Source organism: Ammospiza nelsoni, chromosome 16 (genome assembly GCF_027579445.1).
Source record: "Ammospiza nelsoni isolate bAmmNel1 chromosome 16, bAmmNel1.pri, whole genome shotgun sequence".
NCBI lineage: Eukaryota > Metazoa > Chordata > Aves > Passeriformes > Passerellidae > Ammospiza > Ammospiza nelsoni.
Genome location: NC_080648.1, coordinates 10,524,155 through 10,545,356, shown reverse-complemented (window position 1 = coordinate 10,545,356; position 21,202 = coordinate 10,524,155). Strand labels below are relative to the sequence as shown.

General features: G+C 46.6%; 1 protein-coding gene across 3 annotated transcripts; it reads right to left on the bottom strand.

The window, feature by feature from the left end:
* Positions 1–2,663: 2,663 nt before the first annotated feature.
* Positions 2,664–17,350, bottom strand: SLC25A48 (solute carrier family 25 member 48). 3 transcript variants are annotated; one of them, XR_009419558.1, is made up of 9 exons: positions 17,305–17,350; positions 15,004–15,047; positions 11,171–11,242; positions 10,276–10,528; positions 8,814–9,062; positions 7,471–7,604; positions 5,027–5,156; positions 4,047–4,456; positions 2,664–3,436 (listed from the first exon to the last, which is right to left on the bottom strand). XR_009419558.1 is itself a non-coding variant. In XM_059483522.1 (8 exons), exons 1-7 carry the CDS (start codon positions 17,348–17,350, stop codon positions 5,034–5,036), a joined length of 921 nt encoding a protein of 306 aa, XP_059339505.1. In that variant the 3' UTR covers positions 3,772–4,456; positions 5,027–5,033. The 3 variants fall into 3 exon arrangements, 2 of the variants coding, with proteins under 2 accessions (XP_059339505.1, XP_059339506.1); XM_059483522.1 differs by lacking the exon at positions 2,664–3,436 and having other exon boundaries at positions 3,772–4,456; XM_059483523.1 differs by lacking the exons at positions 2,664–3,436; positions 5,027–5,156 and having other exon boundaries at positions 3,772–4,453.
* Between the last annotated feature and the right edge of the window lie 3,852 nt (positions 17,351–21,202).

Genomic DNA, 21,202 nt, shown 5'->3' with positions numbered 1-21,202 from the left:
ATATCTTACAGTGAAACTGCACATGGGACCTCTAAAACCCCTTTAAAAATACACTTCTGCTGCACAAGTGGCTCCTAACTGGTTAATTGTTCCACTTGTGTGTGATTCCAGAGCTGTCACAGGACCTACAGATTAGGAAAACTGCCTTGAATATTACTATAACTACTTAAATTTCCTCTCACTTCATGGCTTCATTTCTTTTGGAGCCTGTCTCTGGAAGGATATTCTACATAGTGCTTATCTAAGCTGGCAGTGATCAGTCTGTGCAGTACTGAAGGAGCATGTACAGGAAGAAAAGGGCTTTAGAGAGAGGAAGCTTTTCTTGTGCAGTTTACATTCAATCTAGCAATTGAACTTCTTCCCACTTGTCTCCTTGGATCTCATCATTTTTCTGACTCTACACTTTAATTTTTTTCTTAGGAAATACAAGACAGGCATTGGCCTTCTTGGCTGACATGGATGCCACGCCTAGGGAGAAGAATCTCGACTATAACAACTTCTATGACGAAACAAAGAACTTCAGATAAACCAAAGAGATATATCTTAATGCCTGCAAAGACGTCACCTACTCCTCTGTCTCAGAAGAAGAGAAACTGAGATGTGGATTGTGATCTTGCCTTCCCCTGTGGTGGGGAAACACCAGGCAGGGACTCCGAGGCATGAGAACATCACAGCCTGGCCTGGAGCCACCATGAAATCATTTAGGCTGGAAAAGTCCTTTACAGGCAGGGTTTCAGTAGATGCTAAAGCTGCTGGGAAGCTTCTTCCCACTCTATGCACCACAGACATCATGAAGCCTCTCCCAGCCCCAAAGGCCTTCATCCAGGTCAGGGCTGTTTTCTAGAAAAATGGATTTTCACTGGGACATTTGTTCCTGTTTGATTGGTTTTTTTGAAGGAAACAAGCTGCTGTTTCCTTTCATATCACTAAATAGTTTATAAAGTGTGAAAAACAGCCTGCATCTCATTAAGTAATACAGGCTGTTGTAAGAGCTGGAATGCCACCAGAGACGTGAAAGTTGGGCAATTACAGACTTATTTGAGGGATGACAGGTCTGAATATGCTTTCATAATCCAGGCAACAAACACATAGAAGTATGTGTCCCTGGTTCTTCAGGTCTCACTTCTCATTTTTTGACCATTTCAGGATTTACTGCATTTATTTTAGAAATGAGCGTCTCTGTAAACACCTTGAACAACCTACCAAGCAGATGACTTCTACCACTCTGGCACGTGTGGGGAACTTGCCACTGATGGCAGGTCAGTACAGACACAGCACTGACAAAGGAGCCGGGTCCATATTCTGAATCCTGTTGACACAAGGGTTTTCTTTCTTGTCTCTTCAGAGACAAAATTGCCAATATATGTAATCAGTGCCCCACTGAATCAGCTGTGTGTCTGTCTGTCTGCCTCCCAGGAAAGGCTGTTTCAAACTCCCATCACCAGATCCCTGAAAAATTCTTTGAAGATCCTAATTTATATCCATGGATAATGATAGTGATTTAATTTCCAAAAATTAATGCATTTGATATATCATACAGAAGATTATTCACAAGACACAGACTTGGCAAGTCTCTGTGTGTATAAATTTTAATTGCCATCCCTCATCTTTGGGAAACAGGGCTCGGCCTCTGTGGTGTCACACAACCCCAGCCCCACTGGACCTCTCCCACTGGTGACACAGCCTCACACTCACTACTGCAAAAGCAAGACTAAACATCTGTCAGGATCAAGGATCATAGACCCATAGAAGGGTTTGGGTTGGAAAGGACCTTAAAGCTCATCTCCTTCCAGCCCTCTCACCATGGGCAGGGACACCTCCCCTAAAGCAGGGCCCTGTCCAGCCTGGCCATGAGCACTCCCCAGGGGTGTGATCGGTCACAGCGAGGGTATCACACAGTGCTGTGCCTCAAAAGCTGCTTGTCCCGGCCCCAAGGTGTCCTTGGTCACCAGCAGTGGCCCAGAGGCAGCTGGATCTCCTTCACCTGTGCTGCTGTCACCCTTGAAACCCTCGTGCTTAGCCCGGAGTTGCTGTGCCTCTTTTGTGGTTCATGAATGCTAATGGTGCACTAATTAACCAGTGTGTCCAGGGCTTGCCTCCAGTGCTGCCAGACCAGGGCAGCCTTTGGCAGGGCAGGGCCACCTCAAAATCATCCAGAGGCTGTGCAGTGTGGGGCTGCCCATGGGGAAGGGAATGTGGGTCGGGCAGCAGAATGGACAAGACACAGAGGGATTGCTTGGCAGCTCCACTGAGCCACACGTGCCCTGCCAGGGATGAGGATGCCATCAAGTGGCCAAAGCTTTGTATTCACTTCCCACTTGATCTTCATGATTTTATATTTATGTTATATATATTTATATCATGTATATCTGTATTATTTAGAATAACTTTCTGCCCTCTGCTCCCTTTCCACACCAAGCTGCCCATGGCACTCCCTGATAGCTCCTTCTGGCAGGTGTGTGCTACACGGGAGATTTGTCCAGGCAGATCCTGGGCTCCAATCTCAAAATTGGTTTCATTGGATGAATAATACCATGAAATATCACTGTGAAACTCCTATGTGGGTGTCAGGGCTTTACACCCAGAGAGCACTGAACAGATCAAACCTGGACACCATGAGGGCAGGATCATGCAGATACACAGCTTGTTGTGAACTCCTCAGTTTAATTCATTCATGATCCATTTTACATTATGCAGGCAGATGAACACACCATTTATTTGCATTAAAAAATAGTCTGCCCAAGTATTATCCCTGGAGACACATGATATTGTCCATCTAAAAACATATTTTACATACATGCAGTAAAATAGGCATCATGAAAAGGATGAATCCTTAAATGCAGCCAGCAACAAATATTTGTGTGAAGGATCATCAATTTTTTCCATATTGTTCATTAAAAACTGTTCCAGGTATCCTAAAGAGGATCAAAGGCACTGTGAGCCTTTTGAGATGAGGCAACACCAGCTGTTTCTTCCCCATTTTAAGGCCAGTTCTGGAAGCACCCGCAGTTTTGTTTTTAGTCCCCATTTCCAAGTACTGCTCCAGACCCAAAGTTTTAGGCACTTTCTGCTCTGATCTTCAGGTGTTGTGACCAATTCCCTCATTCATCCAGGGAAGAGGATGAAGGAGTTTCTTTTTCTTTCTCCTCATTTTATGGGGGAAAGCTGTACATCTGCTCCACATTGTCTTCAGAAACCTTGTTTTGAAGGCATCTGCTGAAACTGCAATCACTGGGCTTTCCCCCCAGAGCTCTTCTCCAGAGGAAGAGCTGTTCCTCTAGAACATTTCTCTGATGAAGTGTTGTCCTAGATTATTCCCCCATGTCATGTGTCACTCTGCATGTGAGCTCCCTTGGCCTGTCCTGCCAGTGCCACCAGAGTCCTCTTGTCACAGCAAAGCTGGTTCTCCTTGGGCTTTGGCATCAAAAGCTCCATGCTTAGAAAATAAATCATAAGGATATTTAACATTATAAACAGAAAAAATAATTATGTAAATGATCTTGGAATAATTGAGATGCTGAGGTAGACCAAAGAGAGACTGGGCCTGCCCCAGTGGTCTCAGTGGGATTCCAGCAAAGAGCTGGAGGTCTCAAGCATGCTGTGTCCTAAAGAGACTTCCTTTGGTCATGGTCTGCTCATGGCTGCAAAGTTTTGTCTGCAGGTTTTGGCAGCTGGCAAATCATGCCAGGGACCTCAGAGGGTCTAAAGAGATACCTCAAGCCAGTCCCTGGAGGGCTGCACCAGGCAAGCTATGTAAATTAATAGGCAGCCTTCTATATAAAATGCAAACTTGTTTTATTGTTTTCTGTATTTAAAAAAAGCACCTTAGTGTCTGAATTTAACATCCTCCTGTTTCCCAATTTAATTTATACCTTGGTAAACAGACTGGAGTTGTTAAAGCCTTTACATTTTTCATGATAATGTGTAAATTGTGCTAAACTGCGTTGTAGAGCATACGTGTTTGTATGGGAGGAGTCACCCACTTCTTTGAACCTGAAAGCAAGATAGGATTTGTTGGCTACCAGAAAAAGCACCTGTGTACCCACCATTTTCTCCTTTCCTTTTTCACCAAAGAAGATGAGTGTTCTAACACCATGTTGTACAAAAGACACTTCCTTGGTGATTTGAGGTGGGCTGGGTGTGGGTACATCCCTTGGGAAAGGGAAGTTCTCTTCCTGGTTCAGTACAAAAAATGCCTTTGGTGAAGAAGCTCACCACCACCACCAGAATTACTAGGGTGCTCTTAGTCAACAGTGAGAGATTTGGTAATGAAATAGTCTTTGGGTTTGGTTGAGCTGGTGTGATTCTCGGCGTGCTCCACGGACCACGTGTCCACAGCAGGTGCTGCAGGTGCAGGAGGGGAGTCTTCAGTCAGGGCAGCTGAGCCCTCACCAACACCACACTGCTGATCTGGCTCAGGAAGGCAGCAGACTTTCTGGTGCTCTTGGCAACACTTCTGAAATAAGAAAGAAGGAGATTTATGAAGTACTGCAGAAAACAGCAAAGATTGCCAAGAAAAATCTTGAGTATCTAGCTGCTAAAAAAGTTTCTTTAATGAGATATTTCTAATGCTGCTCCTTTATGCAACTCCGTTACCGAGGGAAAGAGTGAAACAGTGACTTGATAGTCAAGGCACTTTGAAAGAGGTTAATTTCATATCTTTGGGAACAAGTGAGGAAAGAATACTGTGCAGGGACTATAGTAAAAATTATATTTCAAAACTCATAAAATATTAGAGAATAATCTCCTTTCAAATGTTTACTTCTGATTGATATGAATTAAAAGAATCACAACAATCATAACAGATTACAGTGAAGCTGCAGGAGATGTGGACTGAAACTAAAATCCATTGGCACATTTGCAGTCTGCTCTGAATCCCACAGACCCAAATTGTGTTTGGCTATTCAGGTGTAGATATCCATGTAAGTTATGCAACTTTCAGAGGATCTATAAAATTGCAACTCTATTTGATTCAAAGATTAATATTCTGTAATTTTAATAAAGCTAGAGGTCCTTATATGCTGACCTGGAAGTTAGGGATTGGTCTCACTTTGCCATCCTTTCATTGCTCTGAGACAAAGTTCATAGCCAAGAAACATGGCTGCACTCGATGGGAATCCTCTTATTGTATTGACCAGGAGGCCCCTAAAAAAGACCTGTTGGGAATGAGCAAGGTTAGAGGATAGGAATATATGGGCTGTTTTAAGAAGAGAAGGAAAACATTGAATGAAGTCATGGTGGGATTCTGAAGGACCAAATCTTTTGGGTTTGCTTGGAAGATGTGCTCCCATATGGTCTTGGCTGAGGTCTGCACTGGGGAAGGGGAGCACGGTGGCAGAATCACTGGTTTGGCATCATGGTGCTCCTCACTACAAACACCACACCCTGGCGTGTGTGACAGTGTGCACAAACTCTTTACTTTGGGGTGAGTCTGCTCACAGTGTGGTGCTTCCAGGAGGGATGTCTGCTGGCTTACTTCTCACAAAATCACTCCATTAACCACCAAGGCTCATCACCACAAGTCACTAATCTAAATACCCCAAGTTCAGGATAGATGTGAAAAGGAACATCAGCAATCAAACTCCTTTCCAGGCTTTATAACAGCAAAGTTCCCACAGCTACTGTAAAAAAAACATGAAAAATCTTGGCCCCAACATCAGAAGCCCTTAGATTTAAGCATATAACCAATTTTTGCCCTGAAATTACTGAACTCTACTAAACACCATCATATCTTGTGTCCAACAAATCCTAAGAATAGTGCTGACTTGAGACAGAATCAAAATATGTTGACGTAGTTTAGATAAAGCTTGCAATGTGAAATTGCAGTACTGGGACATTTAGGATATTATTTGATTTATTGGGATGTTTTATTTTGTTAGGAAAGACACATTTCTGGGAGTAAATTCAATGTTTTTGCATTATCCATAAAGTACCATGAGAGACACAAGTTAAATAATAGTAAAGGTTTAGGATGAAAAGCCCAGAGGCATAAATTTTTCTTATCTGAGTGAACACACCTGGCCGTGGAGAAAGACAAGGGTGTAGCTTTGTTTCTTTGTGTACATCAGGCAGTTATTGCCAGCACTGAGAATGCTGTTCCTTTGTCCCAGAATGAAAACATCCAGCCCTGCATGTGCCATTTGTCAGTTGTGAGTCTCCCAACATTTAAAAATATTTTCCTTGTGAGAGCAGGTTCCAGTCTTGCTATCAACTAATTACTCAATCCTACTGATGGCTTTGGGGCAGGTGCCAGATGGGACAGCAGAAAAACTGCAAGAAGTACAGAACTCTGCTGTAAAACTCTTTTAGTTGTTAGTTCAGGCAGGACAAGGAGGGCAGAGGATGAGGATGGAGAGAGAAAGGAAAACCCATGGAAATTCCCATTTCAGCCACCCTGCTGTGGAAGTGGAATGGTAAGGCAGGCACCATAGAGCCTGGCACCCTGTCCCCCATATCTGACTGTCCAAGCACTGTCCTCAGCATCTCTCCAGGTGCTTGTGCTTCACATGAATGTGACTTTCTTCACTCAGTGGCAAAAGCTGAACCAGACCACAGGCTCCTGAGACAGCTGGCATAACGTAGTGGCATGTTGGCAAATATTGAAATCACACTGACTTGTGATTTTGCAGGATATTTTCCTGTTTGTAACTTGTTACATTTCTCTCAGAATGTGAAAATTAACACTTTTCAGCTAAGAGACCACATGCTGTTCCAATGATAAATAGAGATTTATTTCAATAGCAGAAGACGTTACTTCCCACAACCGTGCCTTGGCAACACAATAAAGCTGCAAACCATTATTCTCTGCCATTCACATTTAACTGAGGCAAAGTTTCCAGGTAGAACAAATATCTTTTATTACACTAACAGACAAAGTCAGAAAAAGGAGATAAGTTATTTGGCACGCAGCCCTTCTTCATGTTTAAAATGAAAGCAATTCTGATATAATAACGCTGACATTCAACTCCACATTGGTGCAAAATGAGGGCAAGCAGTGCAAAAGCAGCATTAGTTCCACCGAAGCATTGCCCAAGGTGACCAGGCACACCCAGAATGCCAGGACAGTCCCACTGGAATCAGTTTAATGACACCAAAGTCAATGGGAAACATTTGACCTCTGCATTTTGCAGAAGAATCGCAGAGGTAAGGCTTTCTACCTCTGATTTATGATAAGTCAAATTATATCCATGATTAAGTGCACTAACATGAAATGTTGTTTGAAGTTAATTACACCAGCAATATGTGACCCCCCCAGTCATTCATTTCTTCATTATGTAACATGTATTATAACTCTCACTATTTTGATTTAGAATGAATCTACACAATAATTACCTACTGCCATAATAATAATTTAGCACTAACTGGCTTTAGCTGTCTCTCAACACTGTAGATAGGTTTTTAACAGTCACTGTATTTTCCAATGGACAAGTAAATACCTAATAACCAGATTTAACTTCAAATGTCACTTACTTTTAAGCCCTCATTCTGGTAGCTCTGCAATATGCAGTCAATGGTCCCTTTGTACTGCTTTGAATAAACTCCATCTGCCTGAAGTCGGCTTTTCACAACATCCATTGGAGTACATACTGCCCAGGAAACAGCTCCTGGAAAAATGCAAAAGTATTTGAATAATTCCTTCTCTATACTTCCTTGCCTGCAGGTCAGTGAACCCAGAAATTCACATCTATCACATCATATTAATGTGATTTTCATTCAGGGCATTCACCCTGCTCAGGCACAGAAAGAGTAGTTCTGGGAGAAAGTTCCCTGTTTCTGGAAGGTGTTCAGATTTTGGAGGTTATGCTGCTGATCAGATGCAGGCAACCCAAGAGAGGCTTCTCCAGGTGCAACTAGATCTCCTGTTGTGCTCCTGGTGGAACATGGACATGCCATGGGAAGAGCCTGAGCTGCTGCTTGGGCGATTTCAGAGAAAACTGAGTCTTCTGATAATTCTATTGTAAAGCAAAGTGTGGGCTGAGGATACAAATAATGGGTAGGGGCATCTCAGGGTGCCAGGATTAGACTCCACACAGTGAGATACCCTGTCATACCTTTAAAGAAATGCCTATTCCCATTGATCAGCCTGCAGCTGAGTGGGATGGTTTGCCTCTTTGCAGAGATCAGTACATGACTGCAGTCCATGGTCCAGCTGGACAGACCAGAGTTTGTCTGGACCTACGTGAGTGGTGGGGCACACGAGAAAAACCATCCAGAGGCACCAGGAGCCTCTTTATTTGAGGAGAAGGCATTTTGTTATCATTACCTGAGCTAAGGATTGACTTGCCTTTATGGATCTGCAATTTAGAAATGGCCAAGAAGTGGGGAGTGGGAGTAGGGGTGACCTTCCACATGGTGGGGGCACACATGCCAGTTTTACTGGAAAGGTAGATATGGAAAAAAGAAGAAGATCAGTAACAGTCAACTGGGCTTCTGCTAGTTGTGGGTAGGTGCACACCCTCCTGGTGGGCAGCCAACAGGTTGAAGTCCTCCTCTGGAGGCATCCTGGCTACCACATATCCCTGGCAATGGGCTTGGCAGGCTGCCCTGAGGCACCCAGGGAGATGAAGGCGCTGTCTGTTCCCCTCTTCGCTGACAATGAGCCCAAGGAAGGTCTGATAACACAACTTCCATAAAGTTTGTCAAGTCATAAAGTGCAGCTGTGGTGCCAGGGAGCCCAGCCCTGGGGAAGGAAGGTTCAGTCCCATGTCCTCTGCTCAGGAGGATGCAGTGGCCCTTGAGTCACCCTCGTTATCTGCCCCGAGAACCTTCCTGTTCTTGTTCTGCCAACGCTGTGAAGAAGTAAAGGTGCTTACCTGCTACACCCCCTGCCATCCAGATGGTGAAGGGATTAGGAGCAATGCTTCCATGAGGGGTTATCCAGTCACAGAACATCGCGTACGGGACGAAATAGGCGCAGTACCCGGGGACGTCCCTCAGGAGCATTGCTACATTGCCTCGGTATATTCCTGGAATTCCCTCTTTCTGCAGGATTGTCCTGAAGCAGTGAATTGAGCCTCTGTACACAGAAGATCCAGGAGTTGTGGAATTCTGTTTAATGTTTGCTACAGAAAAAAAAAAAAAAAAGAAAAAAGATACAACTGTTGGAATAGATATATTGCCACAGAACTGCTCTCCAAAGCCCACTGCCATTGATTAGAAGTCACTGCCATCCAGTTTCTTCTCTGGGGTCAGCAGATAACATGGGGAAAATGTTTTAGGAGAGAGTATTGAGGTCCATTTTCAGAAAACGTGTAGACACTTCATACATATTTTCTTAGATGCATGGCATACCTCCCAATAGGTATGTGCCCAGTGAGACTTCCAAATAAATTTAAGGCAATATGCCCAATTTTCATGGATTTTAACTTCAACTTATGCCAAGTCACATGTCTGAAAGCCTTAACATCTTCAGAGTCTGGCCCTGCCCATGCAGACCAAGATGTTTTTGTAAAAGGCATTTGGTTTCTAAGCTACACGGAGGCTTTAAAAATGGACATAAAATTGTTTTATCAAAGCAACAGAAAAATGCCAGCATTTCACAGTTAAATGCCATGACTGTAATTGTGAGAAAGGTGAAATGCTGAAATCCAAGCTGTTCAGCTCTGAAGCTGCTCCATGTCTTCATTTGGCTGTGCATGTGCTCTGGTGGGGTTTGCTCCATGCTGGCAGCCTGCGATGGAACTCAGCTGCTGTCTAAAGCTGAAGCAGCCCCTTCTGCCTTGTGGACAGGGAACAGCCACCCACTGCCATCCTGCTGGTGTCCCCTCCTGGCCCATCCTGCTCACACCTGGGCTACCTGGCACCCTGTGTGAAATAAGTTGGGTTTTAAATGTAAATGGAAAACTTCTGCTTTTGAAGAGAGAAGGGTGGAATAACAGAGGGCAAATATATGTGGGACTGAGAGTGTGCAGAGGGAGATGGGGAGCTGGCATTGCCACTGGCAGCCATGGTGCTGCTGCTGGGATCTCCTAGGGACTATTGGAACATCACACTGCAACAGGGGACTCCACAGCCCAGGGACTCACAATTTCTGCAGCTTCTGGTCTTGAGCAGACCTGCCTCATGTTCCATGCCAACTGTCTGGAAAATGCCATTGGTAAAAACCCTTTGGTTGAGCTGAGCAGGATGGGGTCCATCCTCAGGCAAAAGGAAGAATTTTTAGCCCAACTGCATCAGCACAAGGCAGCAGAAAGCCCAGCCTTGCCCAAAATTGTAAAGCTCTGCGCACGTACCAAAGACCGCCAGAGACAGGAAGACAAAACTCTCGCTTCCTACCTTTGGTGTAGGGCTGTGTTTGCATCTGCAGCCTGATCTTGACCAGTTCCACGGGGGTGCCAATGCCCACGGAGATGACCCCCGCCACGAGGCTGGCCAGGGTCATGTCGCCCAGCGAGGGCGCGGCGGCCGGGTCCCCGTGGCGGAGCTGGCTCAGGAAGCGCTGCGTGTTGCTGAAGACCCCGAACACCACCGAGCTGTAGATGCCAATGCTGGCCAGTGGGAAGGACATGCCCTTGAAGAAGCCGGTCAGCTACCCAGGAAAGGGAGCAGGGCTTAGGAGAGTGAGCAGGACTGAGCAGGGTAAACCCCAGCTTGTCTATCCGGTTAGAAATCACAATGGTTTGGGTTCGGAAAGGACTTGGGAAGTTGTCTCCTTCCAATCCCCTGCCATAGTCAGGGATGAAATGCAAATCCAAGTAGCAGATGTCTCCTGGAACCAACTGTTTGCGCACGCTGAGCAAAAGAAATTGGTTCATGCTGCTAAAGGCTTATAAAGATTGTGCAGAATATGGGATATGGCTGAACGCACAGGAACCCCTGTAGAAGTGCCTCATATAGACAGTGTTTGTTCTGGCTTCACCAAAGTCAGCAAAATCCTTCTGGTGACCTCTGCCAATGAGATCAGGCAAAAGAGTCACTGTGGATGCAACCCATGTGGAGACACTGATCATTCCATGCCAGGGATCTCCCTTTTCCCTATAGGAGTCACCAAGTGGTGACTTAACCTTAGAGTTAAGCAAGAGAAGGGATTTGCAGGCTTAATTGCATAAACTTTATTGGTCTTTATATAATTGCTGGTGTCAACAGCATTTCGTACAATTGCTTTATATATTTATCTATTTATTGACTTGCACTTTCTACCAGCACATTTAATGTGTGATGAAGTACTTACAGACTCATTTCTGTACACAGTGAGAACACACTTGAGTGTATTTCCATATCCTTGTCCAGCTTGCAAACGAGTCTGCAAAAGACATTTGTAAAATGTGATTAAAATCCTATGTTTCCAGCCCAATGGAGGCTCATGCTAAGTAAACAATGTGTACTTTGCTTTGAGAGCAAGTCCTTCCTTAGTCGTAAAGAGAACTGAGCAATAAAATAAGATATATGTGCATCCACCCTCTTGAACTTTGCCAGAAGCAAGGCTAAGCAGGATCTCACAGCCTGAAGCTCTCTGCAGCATCTGGAATCAATGACTGTCAAAAATTGCTATCCAGCCTGGACCAGCCACCATGACCCAGCACGGTGCTGTCATTGGCAAGGGCCTGATTGATGTGGAAATTGGATTAGTGTGGTCTTCTCCTCTCCATTTGGAGACTCAGGGAAGGCTGGGATGTGTTGCAAAGAGAGGAGAGGTGAGCTCTCCTGAGAAAGTTCTGGGGCCCTTCTGCTCCAAGGTGGATTTTAAGACACAGAGATTCTAATTGGAGCTAAAATAAATCAGCTCCATCTCTGAAATTCTCCATGCTTCACTCAAAACCAGTTTTATATAATTTCAAATAAAGACATTTTATTTCTGGAAAGGAAATTGGTTATTCACCTTCCAAAAGATGTAAGAAATGGCACATAGGTCACAACAAGGCCGACAGGATTAGGCATTTCCCTTCTCATATATATGTATTTAGATCATCTTTCATTCCAGCTGCTCACAAGGTTGCACTAGAAACATCCTAACAAGGGATGCATTTTTTGGGCTTAGAGGTGTGCAAGGAAATGGAAACACTGCTCATTTGTTCATTTCACAGCACCTCAGGCTTCATCTTGGCTGAGGCCAGAGCTCATTGGTTATAGAAAGACACTCATGCTCCATCAGGAATGTTTTTAGGAAATGGGGACATTTCTGACTGTATTTATCAGCACTGCTGCTAGCAATGAAGGCTGAAGGGACACTGCCAACCTGTTCTGGGGGATGGTGTCCAATCCCATCCACTGGCTCAGCCCTGATTTACACCAGAGTGAAGCAGGAAATTATTTGGGAATTTAACACCCAAGGGAATGTGTGTCTGCCAGAGTTCATGGCTGGTGGGAGCTTCTGGATGGCAAACAGCAGGTTGGATGCTACAATCACTTGGCCCAGAGCCCTGCACGAGGCTGCCAGTGCTGCCGTGGGACCCTGGCAGGAGCAGGAGGGACCAAAGTCTGAGTTCACCCTCAGCCCAGGCTCACCCCTCACCCTGGGGCAGCTCCATGCAGCTCTTTGCACACATGGAGCATCCCTGCTCCACTCCAGGCCTGGCCAGAGGCCACAGGGAAGCAGCAGCCACAGCAGAATATCTCCTGAGCACTCAGAACAAGCTGGTACATGAAGCTGCTGCCCTGGCTCAGCAGCACGCGTTGTGCAATGTGGGCAGGCTCAGGGGTGCACACTGGGCACACTGTGACTCACACTGGGATAGCAGGGCTGGGGGGACAGGGGAAGGTGGTTACACCAGAGTGACCCAAGACAAGCTGACCCCAGTGCCCAGCCCTGGGTTCATCTTAACCCAGACATTTCCACTTCGCCTCCCTGGGCTTGTTTTTTGGTTTTGGGTTTTTTTTTTTTTTTTTTTTTTTTGTACTCAGTAACCAGGTATTTAGAAGTTCAAGTTAATATATTTTTTGAGTAACTGGGGGCAACTGAGTGTTCTCACAATCTGGTTGTCACACACGTCCCTTAGCTAATCTGTTAACACCCAGCACTGAAATCCCTGCTGACATCTGTGACAAAGCCAGCTACCACCAGCATGGATATACCTCTGCAAAGTTCTCCTTTTTGTTGTGTTTTGATTAGATAGGGCTCTTGGGTGACACCCAGAAGCTGAAGAAAGTTCTGGGAGAATGAATGCAGTGGGTAGGATGAAAGTTAGTAAAGGCACAAATTTTGGAGTTTTGCAAGGATGTAGGAAAAAACAGCTGCTGGGGTTTGATGGGAAGAGGTGGCTGAAGGGGGAAGAGGTAACTTGATGGGAAGTGTGGTGTAGAAGCCACTTACCTCACAGAGCCTTACACTCAGTCCTGCCTTCTACCCTAGATGGGGAAAGACAGCTGATCCCCTGGAGGCTGCAGATTCTGCTGAGCAGCCCCTTTGCTGGCCTAGTGCTGTGTAAAAACTCTCTTTTCCCCTTTCCTGCTCCTGAATTTGGAACATAACAAGTCTGCCTATTTGGTATTCCCAATACAAAGCCTTGCCCAAAGCCAAGAGCAAGAGGGGGCAGCCTGACATTGTCTTTACAACCACTGAAGGATGGGCTTGCTCTTTCCTGGCACCCACACTCGATGTTTCCAAGCAGGATTCCCATAGCCAAACTCTGCCAGACCAGGCAGTGATGCCATGGGCACCAGCCTGAGAAGGGGATTGCCTTGGCAGTGCTGGGCAGAGCCTGCTTTTGCTGCCCTGCCCATGGATGGGTGCTGTGGGCAGCCTTGTGGCTCTCCCATGTGGGGTCTGCACCACCTTTGCACAGGGATGCCCTTGGGGCTGGTATCACTTTAGCAGCTCAGAAAGGATGGGGCTGGCTGGGCACCTCCTGATCATCCCAGGAGAGCCTGGTGTGTGCCAGGGGATGGATGTGATGCTGGGAAGGGATGTGGTGTGGGCCATGCTGGGCTCTGCCTCCTTGGCATCACCCTCCAAAGGGTGGAGGCTGCAAACATGACCACAGCTGGGTTTGCCACAGCTGGCAGCCCTGCCTGGTGCCAGAGCCAGGGCTTGAACCAGAGCAGGGAACAGAGTCACAGAATTGCTGGTAATTTTGAGCTGAAAGGGATCTTTGAAGGCCATCTCGTTCAACCTCCCTGCGGTGAGTAGGGACATCTCCAACGAGACCAGGTTGCTCAGAGCCACATCCATCCTGCCCTTGAATGTTTCCAGGGATGGGCATGTCCCCACCTCTCTGCCAGCCTGTGCCTGTGTTTTACCACCTTTTTTGTATAAGACTTCCCTATATCTAATCTAAAGCTCTCTTTCTGTTTAAAACCAGTATCCTTTGTCCTATCACAATGGGCCCTGCTAAAATTCTGGTTTCATTTCAGATCCCCTTCGAGTACAAGAAGGGCACAATAAAATTTCTTTGCAGCCTTCTATTCTTCAGGCTGAACAACCCCAACAAGGGCAGAGAAGCTAAAATGATGAAAGCTGCCCAGAAATGCCTGGACAAAAAAAGAAAGGAGCAGGATCCTCCTCCCTGTCTGTGCAGCAATAGGGATGGTCAGCTTGATTGAACAGGATGCACTGGTATGTGCATGGGCTTGTCTGCACCATGCTGACAAATACTTTCTTACTTCTCTAAATCCTTCCATTGGAGCAATAATTATCATGAGGGAATCATAAACACTGTGTCACAGCCCTGGGGTAACAATTTCAGAACTCTGCCCTTCCAGCATTACCAGTACTAGGAAAACATGAAAATGTGCCTGCAGCAAAACTAATACAGTGCCCTCAATGCCCTTTGAATACTAGTCTGTGGCAAAGTTCAATAAAACATTGCCAGAACTGGTCAGTGAACCACATATTAAGGAAGGCCAGGTTAATTTTCAGCATTAATTCTTCACAGAGGAACTCGCACGTATCAGTCAGTTCTTTTAGTTTCTCATTCAAAATGAGTCTTGGACAGAAAGAAAGTCTGTGAAAACATTCCAAATTCCCTTCTGGGATAAGTGAAGGCCCTTTGAGGCATCAGCTAGAGAGAAGGTCTGAATTGGTGGGGTCTGGGTGGTGACATGTGAACACAGCTCGAAGTGTTTTACCTTGACCGTGTCCAGGGGATGGCCCGCAACCACACTGGCGATTCCTGGGGATGAAAGCAAAGTATTATGAACAACACTGAAGCTTTTGTGGCAGGAGAGGATGCAATGGGTTTAGAGGAGAGATTTCCATAGGAACAGTTGTAAAAGCAATGACCAGCAGGATGCCCCTTCCCTGACAACAGCTAAAAGCTGAGCTTACACACTTTTCTGTGTACACTCTCCTGGACCCCTTCAGCTCTCAAAGGCACCAGAGAAGGACAACTCAGGTTTGTATATCTTGTCCAGGACCAACCCTTTTGCACTTCTGAAAGCTCACACAAATGTTTAGCCTCAGAATGGTGAGATTCCTGTCCAACACAAGGCAGTGCTTTCTCCTGGCTCAGAGTGATGTCCTGGTCCCATTAGCTGACTGCTAATAGGTCCTGCAAGTTCCTCCTCCTTTACTGTTTTAGGAGCAGTTTATAGAGATACCAATCAGAGAGGATTCAGGTACAGAGGATCCTGCTCTGCACAGAACTGTCCAGTGCCATCCTGCCTTCCTCCCTGTGGTTCTCTGGGGAGAAATTGGCCCATATTCTCTTACCTTTCACCCACCTACTCACACCACTCACTACCAGGAGCTCTCGTGGCAACACAGAGCACAGTTTGGTTTCCCTCCTCTCCAGAAGAATGGAACACCTGTGTGCCATAGCCAGGATATGGTTTTGTGTCTTTGTTGCAAACAACACTGGCAGGTTTTAGGGCTTGTGAAGAGTGGGTAAATTGTGATGCTTCCTCACCAGCAAATCTCTGTGCAAAACCAGTGCTCACAGGTGCTTTGGGCACTACATATAATTTCTCACTCATAGTGGATTGGTACTGAAAAGAGCATCATGTTCTTGGTCAACACATTATGACTTTTCTAAAAATGTGTTTAAAAAATGTCCCCTCTCCTCCCAGACCTGGGACCACCCATGGTCAAGTGCTATGAATGAAAACTCTCATCTGTCACTGCAGCAGAGCACTGGCTCACCTCCAGGACATCCCGTCCCATTGCCAAAGGTGTGCAGCAACAGCACAGGGCAGCGGAGCAGAGACAGCAACCACAGCCTACAGAGAGCCAAAAATCAGCTGCTCACGCAAACTTTTGGCAGAGCTTTTGGGTTTTTTAGTCTGCTAATTTATTAACCTCATCTGGGAGGACATCTGTGAGCCACCTCTCACCCTGCTCCTGCGTCGGGTCTGAAGGGTGACCTGAGCAGGGGTTTGCTCTGCCGTAGCTGGTGACCCTGTCCTGCTGCAGCCCCGGGGGCAGCAGAGCTGGTCGCCCTCTCAGCTGGCATCTCTCAGTTCTGTGAACCTTGGCCCATCACTGACGCCGCTATGTGTCGTTTGCCTTCCTTTTCTTTCAGTTTCCCGGTGTTTGCCATCGGAATTCCCGGCAGACGGGATCAATCCCTGCCGTGTCGATCAGCCCAGTGGCGGGGTGAGGAACCTGCAGTGCCTTCCTGGGGGATGGGGACACGGGGAGCCCCGGGCTGGGGGCGTGCGGGTGCCTCTGCAAGCCAGCCCTGCACAGCAGCATTACAAGTTCTAAACTTGAATTTGAATAAACTTGACTAAACTTGAACCATCCCGCCCATGGAAGTGGGATTAAACCGCACTTGTGTAGCAAAGCAAAGCAAAGGTGGGAGACGCCGGGAAGAGACACAGCAGACCCCACCATCCGGAGGGGTTTTATCCCCGGGGGTTTTTATCCCCATAGTGGAGGGTTTTATCCCCGGGGGCTTTTACCACCGGAGGGTTTTATCCCTGGGGAGTTTTATCCCCGGAGGGTTTTATCCCAGGAGGGTTTTATCCCTGTGGGTTTTATCCCCGGGGGCTTTTACCACCGGAGGGTTTTATCCCTGGGGAGTTTTATCCCCGGAGCGGAGAGTTTTATCATCGGGGGATTTTTTTCACCGGGGGTTTTATCCCAGGAGGGTTTTATCACCGGAGGGTTTTACCCCCGGAGCGGAGGGTTTTATCCCCAGAGAGTTTTATCCCCGGAGGGTTTTATCCCCGGAGCGGAGGGTTTTATCATCGGGGGAATTTTTTCACCAGGGGTTTTATCCCAGGAGAGTTTTATCCCCGGACGATTTTACCCCCGGAGCGGAGGGTTTTATCCCAGGAGGGTTTTATCCCCGGAGGGTTTTATCCCAGGAGGGTTTTATCCCAGGAGGGTTTTATCCCAGGAGGGTTTTATCCCCGGGGGTTTTATCCCGGGTGCCCCCGCCGTGCGCCCTTGGCCGCCTCCCCAGCCGCGCTCTCGGCATCACTCACCGCCCACCAAGCCCGCCACGAAGTCCTGCAGCTGGAGGCTCCCCATGCCCGTCCGGCGGGGCCGGCTCCCGGCGGGCGGGGGGTCCCCGCGGGCTCCGAGCGGGCTCCGAGCGGGCTCCGAGCGGGCTCCGAGCGCTCCGCGTTCCGCGCCCGCGGCTTCCAAGCGCTGTGACATCACGCACCGCGGCTTAAAGGGGCCGGGGACACCGCCCGGCCGGGCGGGGAGGGACCGGGGCAGGCCGGGCTCAGCATCACCCGGGGCGGGAGCAGCAGCATCGCTCCTGGGCAGGGCAGCGGGGACGGGGGAAAGGTAGGGGTGTGGGAAGGTCATGTACGCTCGCGAACTGGAGATGGAAGTGCAGAGATAAAGAGTATTGCGCCCGTAATCAGTTGGAAAAATATCTCCGTTCCCTTCACTGGAATGACTGGGTCATCGTTTGAGGAGATACGCCCAATTTCTGTATGATCTTTCCAGGAGATAACTCCAATTTCTTTATAATCTTTCCAGGAGATAACCTCAATTTCTGTATTTTGGGGAGCAATGAACAATTGGCCTCTCGAATGATTCCTTCTACATTGTATTCACAATTTTCTTATACTCTGTTACATGCTTCTACCTTTGTCCTGTCTTTTCCAGAGTCAAGATTCCAGATCTGGTGTATTCTGCTTTCATGCAAGACACTCCTTTTCACCTTCCCCAATCATTTTTGTCTAAAGTCTTTCAACTGTGCAGCCAGAGCCGGAAGTGATAGGAAAGAACCACTCAGCAGAATATTTTCTGTTTTGATCTCAACCCCTTTTCTGGGGATTCCTAACATGCCTTTCTGACTGGGGCTGCAGGCTGGGCTCCCTCTCTTGAATCACCAATACCTGATCTTGAGCCCAGCCTGGCTGTTGTGCTTCCTCTATGGCATTTTCAAACAGTAAATCTGATGTTTTACACCCAAACAGCACCTGGCCACTCAGCACAGGACCTCCTCACCATCCCCAACCAGCTCTCCTTGTGCTCACCAACTCCATCAGAAATGTCCTCTTGCACTTCAGGGGCATGACTGCTCCCAAAGAGATGGCCACTGTACACATAGATCTGGCTGAGGTTTATACCACAGCCCAAAAGAAATTTTATTCTGTCTAGGCTAGATTTCTGTAGGTGGCAGTTCCATGGGTCAGTTTTGGAGGCTTTCTGACAAGATTGGCACCAGGTTTGCTGCAAGGTTGGATTTTCTTGAAATGTATTTTGTCTGCATGTTCTGGTAACTATAGAAAATGTTGGTAAGAGCAAGAAATCCTGAATGCCAAAATACTGGCTGAAAATATAAATATTTAAATTTTTTCCTTAAAAAATTGGTATTTCCATTGCTAAATTATATATTCCACAAAAAGGTCTTAAAACAATGTTCCCTTATGTGCATGCACATATACACAAGAAACCTTATTACCGACTTGGCTGAAGGGGGCTTTCGTCTAGAAATTGCTTATAGAAATTTAATATTGTGTGCATGGTTATCAGCTCAGATAATCTACACCTGAAACTTTAGATTTTTCAATGCATATAACAATGCTCATTCTTCCTGAGGAAGGTTTTCCTGAAGCACCACATCTCTAATGAATTTTGAAGGGGACTGGGGTCCTGGATAGATGTTGGAGAGAACATGTGTGCACAAGCACTGTGGAAACTTGTCAGTTATTTGTTTTCTTAAACTTGCTTTCTTCTTTTTAGAAGAAATATTATTCCACGTATACGCTAACACAGAAAAAGGGTTTTGTCCTCATTTTTCATGCACGTTTTCTTGCACAACCAGAAGAAAAGCTGGCTGAATGAGGTAATTATTCAGACAGCACATTAATCATTAATCATATGAATTCTCTTTAACTGGGAGTAATACATTTCCATGACAAATTCAGAACATCTGCTAACTCAGGGAAAATACTGGATACGATCTTTGTGCAACACTGAACCTGGAGCTGGAACCACGTGTTATGGAGAGTTTAAAAAGCTCCTGGTGTGGAGGAGGAGGCAGGGGCAGGCTGGAGGGAGATTCCCTTGCAGCTCAGGACACACCCAGGGGTGCAGGATGCTCCTGCTGACAGCAGTGCCCACAAACCTGTGGGTGATCCCAGTGTGGGCAAGCCAGGACAGCCAGTGTTTGCCCTGCTCCTCTGTGCTTGGTGAGGGGGTGTTTGTCCCTCTGAAGACACTCAGAGAGTTTATCCTTGGTGCCAGCTGTGGGCTGGGAGCAGGTGAGTCTGTCCCAGCCAGGCTGAGGCACCTCTCTGGTTATGCACAGGTGAACCCATGCTGCAGCTCCTTCTGCTGCTTGGAGCAGCCTGGCCTTGTGGAAGGTGTCCCTGCCTGGCAGGCAGGTTGGATCTGGATGAGTTTTAATGTCCCATCCAACCCAAACTGTTCTAGGATTTTCTCATTCTGTGATTTTTACCAAACTGGGACCACTAAAGCAAAGCTCCTTTTGAGCAGTGGCATCTTTACTCTCAGGACTCCTTCCAGCACGCTGCCACATCGAAAAGCTTGGGGCTCTTATCTCCACCTGCTGCTGTCAAATACAGCTCTGTTTGTGCAGAGCTGTGCACACACCTCCATCTCCCAGCTGGCAGAACATCTCCTTGTTCTGGTAACAGGCAGCAGGGACACATGCAGAGCTGGGAAGGGATCCATCCTTTCTGCTGCTCCGAGTCCCAGCCTGGCTTGTAGCCACTCACAAGTGCTGGTCACAGGCAGATAAGTGTGGTTCCCATTAGGGGTGGGGAATTCTCTTCCCCCTGCCAAGAGGGAAGCAGGAAGATTGTGTCATCCTGAACACTCTGCATTCTGCCTCCTTCTCAACCACAACTCCCCCTTTTTTTAGAGTACCACTCTCTTTTACATAGTTTCCACAGCAGGTTTATAATGCTACCAATTAAAAGGAAGGAATTTCCCGCTGGAAAATTCCTTCCTGGAGGAGAGAAAATACACACCTTCCACAGAGAAAATACACACCTGGAGCTGTGTATTTTCTCTGTGAGAGCGTTGCAGTGAAGGAACTGGAACAGACTCAGGAACTTGTGGTAGATTCACACGTAACTGCTCTGGGAATTAAAGAATCAACTCAGCAGAGACAGAGAATGTTAGAGATAGAAGGGAGTTATTAATTTCATATTCATCTGTAAACTATTTCTGGGCTAGGATGCATTTCACTGTAAATTCACTTTCAGATTCCCTTTAAATATTTCTTCTAAATTCTTTTAAAATATTAACCTGTTAGTAACAAATAATGGCTTAAGCTGCTAGACAAGATACAAGTGAAATGACATTAAACCTCACTGCTGCAGCCAGAGTCACTGGTACCACATTCTAATGCTTGGTGTCTCTTTGAGGGGCTGAGTCACATGAGCAGAGCAGACTCAAATTAAAAAAGCAAGGTACAAACAATCTGAAGCAATGTGTAAGTGGTAATAGGAGGACAACTTCATGGCTAGAGCAAGCAGACAGACCCAGGCTGTGGGAAGACATGTCAGGGGGCACATAGCCGAAATAGTTTTTCCCTCCAGGAGCTACCAAACAAGCCTGTTTCTGTAAGCAGCAAAACACGAGTGCTTGCTCTGCAGGAATGTGCATGGCAGATGAATTAGAGGATACAAACACACCAGAAACAGGCATGGAGGGCCCCATGAGAACAGCTGGAAAGTTGTTCTCTGCCTTTCCTTGCCCAGGACCTGGGTAGGGTTTACTGGAGGAGATGAATTCCAGGAAGAGCTAGAAAATTAAATTCATTGAAGGGAATCCTCTGGTCTTTTCACCACCTCTATCTATATAATCATATCTATCATATAAATCATATCATATCATATCATCATCATATCATCTCTCTATCTATTTATTTTTATTTAGGGAACTCTTCTG

Excerpts from the sequence above, each read along its gene's own strand:
- SLC25A48 (XM_059483523.1), bottom strand. The coding sequence starts at position 17,350 with ATGGGGAGCCTCCAGCTGCAGGACTTCGTGGCGGGCTTGGTGGGCG. Across the intron at positions 10,529-11,170 it reads CTGTGTACAGAAATGAGTCT|CTGACCGGCTTCTTCAAGGG; the intron begins GTAAGTACTTCA and ends TTTCCTGGGTAG. Across the intron at positions 4,454-7,470 it reads ACCAGAATGAGGGCTTAAAA|TGTTGCCAAGAGCACCAGAA; the intron begins GTAAGTGACATT and ends TTATTTCAGAAG.